The sequence below is a fragment of the Lucilia cuprina genome, chromosome 6 (genome assembly GCF_022045245.1).
Source record: "Lucilia cuprina isolate Lc7/37 chromosome 6, ASM2204524v1, whole genome shotgun sequence".
NCBI classification, from domain to species: Eukaryota; Metazoa; Arthropoda; class Insecta; order Diptera; family Calliphoridae; genus Lucilia; species Lucilia cuprina.
Window position 1 is genome coordinate 30,869,979 of NC_060954.1, and position 7,123 is coordinate 30,877,101.

General features: G+C 33.6%; 1 protein-coding gene across 1 annotated transcript in view; it reads left to right on the plus strand.

The window, feature by feature from the left end:
* The window catches only part of LOC111681432, a 35,243-nt gene extending 34,488 nt beyond the window's left edge, over positions 1-755 (plus strand). Inside the window, exon 7 of the mRNA XM_023443203.2 lies at positions 51-755. Coding sequence (XP_023298971.2) covers positions 51-704 — 654 coding nt within the window. The 3' untranslated portion in view covers positions 705-755. The remainder of the gene's footprint in view (positions 1-50) is intronic.
* The last annotated feature ends 6,368 nt before the right edge of the window (positions 756-7,123 follow it).

Sequence of the window (7,123 nt, forward strand, 5' to 3'; positions counted from 1 at the left end):
TTTTAATTGAAAATGTTACAATTAAAATATTTTGATATATTTCGTTGCAGATAATAATTGATGCTTTAACACAAAGTCCATCATCAACATTGACGTCAAGATCTTCATCCTCATCCTGCTCTAATGAAGTAGTTTCCAGATTCCGTTTACATGCGTCTTTTAATATTGACGCTAGTGATTTTGTACCTTACGAGTATGTACATCCAGAGTCGAACAATTCTGACCGGATTTGCATCCGAGCTTCAGGAATTTGTGCAATAGCTTTAACTCATCGAACAAAGTCTACAAATTTGTCTGGACAAGTACAATTGAAAGGAAGAGCAGAAGTGCGTTTTCCCAAAAGCGTCTTTGCTGGTTTCTTAAATGTTGAAGATCCCTACTCACAACACAATTGGAATCGTCGATGGTGTACATTAGACGGCCTCTTCTTGTATGTGTGGCAAGATGAAAACACTTTGAATAAGAGACCTATTTTAACCCTAGATTTAAGATGTAGTAATCGTAATACAAATTACCCTTTGACCTGTTCACCAAGAGAATTATGCGCACGTGCACGTTCTTTTTGTTTAGAGTGCACAATACATAAAACTTGCGATGATATGTGCACTGCAACTGTATTTTTTGCGGCGGAAACACAAGAAAATTTAGATGATTGGTTAAAGAATTTAAATATAGTACTGGAATTTATTATAACGTGGCTTTAATAAATATAAAATAAATATTGCTTAACATATCAGAAAATGGGTCAAATAAAATATTGTTTTGAAAATTTTTACGTTATATCCGATGCAACAAGTTGTACACATATAGAATTATATTAATTCAGATAGAATGAATAATTTAGTAAAATAAATAAATAAAATATTCAAATAAATAAATTTTGTTTAAGTGCAGTTTCCCGTATTAGTGGAAGATTAATGTCAGGTCTGTTCTAAAATCGAAAGATTCGTTAAGTCGAATATCAACGTTTTTTAGCAAATGAAAAACAACATTTCAAGATTAATTTTTAATTTAATCGTTTAATCCAGGATGCACTAAGTTTTAGAGCATGCTCTTCTACAATTTTTAAAAATATGCTTTATATAACCACCCTAATGAATATGGGGATAGTCACTCTTAGAAATTTTTATCAAATTGTACAAAATTAACAAACAATTTATACTCTAATTAAAATTAAAAATAACATATAAATTCCGCGGTTTTAAAAAATAAAACCTTTAAAATTGAGCTTTTGTCAAAAAAAACTTAACAGAATAATTCCGAAGTATTAAATTATAATGCACTGAAGAAACTATTTAAATATCTGAAATATTTACCAAGATATACGCATTCATTACAGAATAATTCCGAAGTATTAAATTATAATGCACTGAAGAAACTGTATAAATATCTAAAATATATTCAAAATTCAAAATTGATATGCGCTTCAGGAATATTACAAGAAAATTATTTTATTTTTAAAAGTAGCAACTTTGAGCTCCTATATTCAGGGTTAAAGGAACTCTGCAATATTTTTAGTTATTTTTCTATAGTATATGGGATGTTTATTGTTAATTATAATAACAAGCAAGACAATTGGAAAGCATTTAATTTTTTATTTTTGTCGTTCTAAAAGTGCCAAATGTCTCACTGTGCAATGTGTTGGTGTTCCGGCAGCAATTAGGTGAATATCAAAGTGCTTTACTTAAACACCTTATCTATCTAATTGTAATTTTTGTGCTATATATCGTGTTATGTACATGTACACGATCGTAGACGAACTTGCCGACAAGAGCGTAACATTTTCAATCGAAATGTTATTCTATGTGAATAAATTATAATTTTTATGTTCATTGAATGCATTTTATTTATAAAAGTTTACATTTTACTTTAATGAAATTTAATCTTTGAAATGGAAAATAGCCAAACCTTTTTTTCAGTGCAAGGACATTCCTATTGGCGTTGAACTTACCGAAGACTATCGAATGATCTTTTTTACATTCATTCTTATGTATTCTAGAAATTTATCTACACTGAAAAAATCCATGCCTAATATATATGAAAAATGTCGTACATTTTACGAATTGTTCGTTGTTTCGCACCACAAAATTCTTTCGTAATATATACGAAATTGTAGGAAATATTTTAGTTTAGTTTAAAAAATTAATTTACATAAATTGAAAAAAGGGAATTTTGAATAAATATGTTAAAATTTACGAAATATTAATTTATTCAAACATTTTTGTTCATTTTAAAATAAATTTTCTAATTTTAGTTCAAAATTAGTCTCCACACGAATTTTCAATTTTTTTATGAAAATAATTCGAGAATAATATTATACTTTTTCTTAAATTTTATAAAAATGTAGTTTTATTTAATCATAATATAATTAATATCATTGTTTAATTTCGCTAAAATTTAAGAAAAAAATATTACGAAAGGTTTTCGTACTTTCATAAAAATAGAAAAGGAGTTTACTAAATAATATTTCGTATTATACACGAAATTTTTGTAAATATTACGAAAATAGAAGTTACGAAATTTTTTTTCGTAAAGTTGAGCATGGATAATTTTCGGTGTAGGGTGTACTTATGTTGTTTTTGAAAATTATGCTCTTGTTATTGAAGTTGTGTTTTTGTTTTTATACCCTACACCACTTTAGTGGGGAGGGTATATTGGGTTTGTGCTGATGTTTGTAACATACAAAAATATTCGTCCTATACCCACCTTAAAGTATACCAATCGGCTTAGAATCATTTTCTGAGTCGATTAAGCTATGTCTGTCCGTCTGTCTGGCTGGCTGTCCATGTAAACCTTGTGCGCAAGGTACAGGCCGCAATTTTCAAGATAATTGGATGACATTTGGCACACACGCTTCTCTTGGCCCAAGGACGAAGCCTATTAAAATGGTTAAAATCGATCCATTATTTCGACTAGCCCCCATACAACCGTACCCCCCAAATAGGGCCTTTTGGCTTATAATTAATTTAAATGATCTATTATGTTAACAAAAGTCGACAAAACTTAGTTTTATAGAACTTTAAATGACACTACCGATTTTTGTAATGATCGGGCTTCATTTGACCCTATCCCCCATACAAACTCCCCTTCAGAAAATGACTTAAAGGTCAAAATTCACTTACAAACACTAATAACACTTTTAAATCCTACATAAATAATATTGAAGAAGACTTAACTCCCCCTACCAACATTTTTAAGTATAGGGCCATATTTTTCCCTACTCCCCTTTGAGCGCTCTTAAAAAAATCTCTTTTTTTGCCAAAAAAAAAAGTAAAAATATTCCGAAATAAAGTTAAAAAAACAAACCAAATGCTTTATTTTTTTTAAATAATCCCCATTTTTAACATACATACTGACTGGTGTAGGGTATCATATGGTCGGATACGCCCGACTATACATTCATACTTGTTTCAAATTGCGTTTGAAATTTCTCAAACAAAGCGACATCAACCTACTTTGTTGAATGCCGCCTAGTAACTAAGTAAAATATTTGTATTTTTGACGCTCTTCTTGAGAAGTTCATATGCGATCGTGCTGTATACATGTAATCTGCAGAAAATCTTCGTATTCAGAACAATACTACCGCCGACGTCTGGTTTAGAGTCAAGTATTCAAAAACCCGTAGAGTTAAACAAGGAGTACCACAGGGCGGTGTTCTATACCCCTACCTTCCACCTCTTTATATAATATGCTGACGACTGCACCATTATAGCGAAGGTCAAGCATCACTTCCAAAATGCTTAAATCTAACTTCGTCGAATGTGTGGCAGCGGCAATGAAAGTGTTCCAGAGTTTCACTGTCCTCAACACATGCTCTACATTCATCTGAACCAGCCCGTCTAATTTTGAATAGATGTGTTCATAATCATATGTGTCCCCTTAGAATACGTACCATCATACTATCTTTATACTTGCTCATTTTGAGCAAGACAACAGCTCTCATCAGGGTCGTTTCATTATTTCAAGAGGACTTATGGGATTCTCCCCTTAGAATACGTACCATCATACTATCTTTAGACTTGCTCATTTTGAGAAGATTTGTTGTCTTGCTCTCATCAGGGTCGTTTCATTATTTCAAGAGGACTTATGGGATTCTCTCACCCATATTTTTATACCCTTCACCTTCGTGGGAAGGGTATATATAAGTTTGTCATTCCGTTTGTAATTTCTATAATATAATTTTCCGACCCTATAAAGTATATATATTCTGGATCCTTATAGATAGCGGTGTCAATTAAGCCACGTCCGTCTGTCTGTCCGTCTGTCTGACTGTCGAGAGTTTTAACGTGAGCACCTGCCGTGTCGGCCTTAAGACTCAGGTGGCAATTTTTGCACATTGGCTATGACCGGTACCATGCGCAAGTATTTTGCTGGAGTACTCGAGCTATCTAATCTCTTGCCAAAGTAGTCACGTTGTAAGACAACCACACTACTATGGCTCTGTTGATTCGGCAACAGCACCTAGAGACGTAACCGGTGGACCGAAGCACGATCCATCAATATGCCGTAGACATCGTTCTTACTCACAGTGACACGCTGTGGCAAGTCTGATATGAACAGAGTAAACTCTGAACATATCTGGACAAGGAAGGATAATTAATCGGTATCTCTTGTATATGATATCTTTCATCCATCATCATTCAACCCAGCACACATCTCATTTATTCGACACATTCATAGAGAAAAACATACGACACACTCATTTAGGTTTACGTGTGGGGTAAGGACCCTATATACCTCTATATTCATTCTGTATCATATACAATTGACACCAACTCATTTCCAACGCTTAGTCACTCCTCTGTGGGGTATCTGTTGATTTTCGGCAACAGCACCGAACTCTTATCCCGAAATATTGACTATTATCATGCATCAGTCTTTTAACCGCCACTTATACTCTTCCCGCGAATTTGGGTTCAACCAACAGCCACTACGTGGATCCCGAAGGAACCTCAACCAACTGACCAGCCAGGCCATAGTCCTGCGGGCAACTGGCCACCCGTAGTACCAGATTATGCGGTGCTCTGGTCAGACCTCTGGCAATCTATGCAAGGACTAAGCCAAGCGGTAGACTGAAACACCAATTTTTCAATCCCGGTCAGATTGGAGGTATTGGGCCCTCTTTATACCCCGGGATTGCAATAACACCAAGGCGGAGGTCTTCGCCAAGGTAACATGCCCCCGGGGGTGTCCGTCTGTCTGTTGAAATCAGTTTTTAGAGGACCCCAGATATCGGCGAGATCCGAATCTTATGAATAGAAAAAAGTATTTAAAACGTTTTCAATTATATGAGAGTAGATTGTGAGTTATTGTACAATAATTTTTATGCGAATAATGTAAGTTTGAAATTTAAAACTAACACAAATTTTTTCCAAGTGCTTTTTAAAAAAATTTTTTACGATAAACAAAAACAAAATCTACGTCTCGTCAATGTTTACCCAAGAATTATAAAAATATATGTTTCTATAATTCTTGATGTTTACCAGCAATGAATACGAAAATGTTGTTGTTTTACTCTTGATTGTATACTGTTAAGAACAACATCAACGTATTGCTAGTATTAAGCTCATATAAGTGTATAGAAACACACTGTCTATAGCTAAGCGCATTTACAAAAACAAAAGAGTACTAAGCGCCTGGGCTTGGACACCCTTGGTTTGGATGCTGTTGGCGTCATTGCGTTGTTATTTTTGTTTTTCTGTGTTTTTCGTTATGTATGTTTAGATGTCTGTTGGTTTAGATGCCTTGTGTATTTTGTGTTTTATTTCGTTTAGCGTTGTTGTTCTTTTTGTTTAGCTTTTGATGTAATAATAATGTAGTCGGGAAAAAAAAATTAAAATTTATAAAAGATGTTTAAAATTCACTATGGTGAAGGGTATATAAGATTCGGAACAGCCGAATATAGCACTCTTACTTGTTAGTTCAGCTTTTGTTGTGTCGAATTGTTTTGCGATTGTCAGGTCCCTTGAGCTCCCTTCCCTTTAAAGCTATTACATTCGCCCTTTCGTTGCAGAATCTCGAGTGGTACCCATAAAGCTTTCTTAAAATCCAGTACGGTCTCAGATTTCACTCTATCTCCTGATATTGCCATAATTGCTTTCTGACTGTCTGTTAATATGTTAAAGGCTGTGGGCGCCATATTTATTCTAATCCAATTTACACATTCCGTTATTGGTCGGACTTGTGCCTGGAAGCTTGTGTCCCCCAAAGTTTTCGTTTGCTTTAATGTTCCTCTTGACCAAGACATTCTAAAGTTGAGATCCTTTCGGCTGTAAGCGTATCCTTATATCATAAATTAGACAGTATTTTCATCACAATTAATAACCCGAAGTTCTTAAAATTTAGGTGAAAACTGTTGGAGTGAGAAAATCTGGCATCATTGTTTCTACTTTTTATAATGCACTTTTTGTGCAACTCTTATTGTAACTTTTTACATTCTTTTTATTGGTATCTTCTACTTCCTTTTTTTGAACTCTTACTAAAATAAAACTTGTGCTTCATATCTATAAACATATTGTTCCGGAATCAGTGTTTTAATTCAGCATCCCAACAAGAACCCTATGCATTTTACATTAGCATGTCATAAAAGAGATGTTGTTCATTTATTACAACTTTGAACTGTAACTAATCTTATTTCAGAAGCAGTAAAAATTCGAAATTTAAATGTAAAAATAAACATTTGGTTTATAAAAGCAAGATATGGCTATCGTTAGTTTTTTTCTTCTGAGTAACAAGGAGAATTTTAAGAAGCTAAATGAAAATTGGCGTATAGTTTCTCCTAAGTATAATTAGTAGTATCCGACCGAACGTTCGGCTACGGGTTCGGAGTTCGGTAAAAAGTGAGGTTCGGACAATGTTGGGTGTTCGGCAAAATTTTGACCGAACACCGTACACCGAACTTTTTATAAAATGTTTATTTATCATATTTTTAAATCATCAAAAAGTTTTAAAAATGCTGAAAATTTGTTTACAGAAGTTATCATACATCCTGGCTGTACAATAAATTTTCGATTTCATAGGTACAAAAGGAGAGAATTACAGTAGCGAGCACAAAATATGCAACGCGTGACGATATGATCTTCGATTTCGTCTGTTTCGAAATAACGGTAATGAATCCATCTCT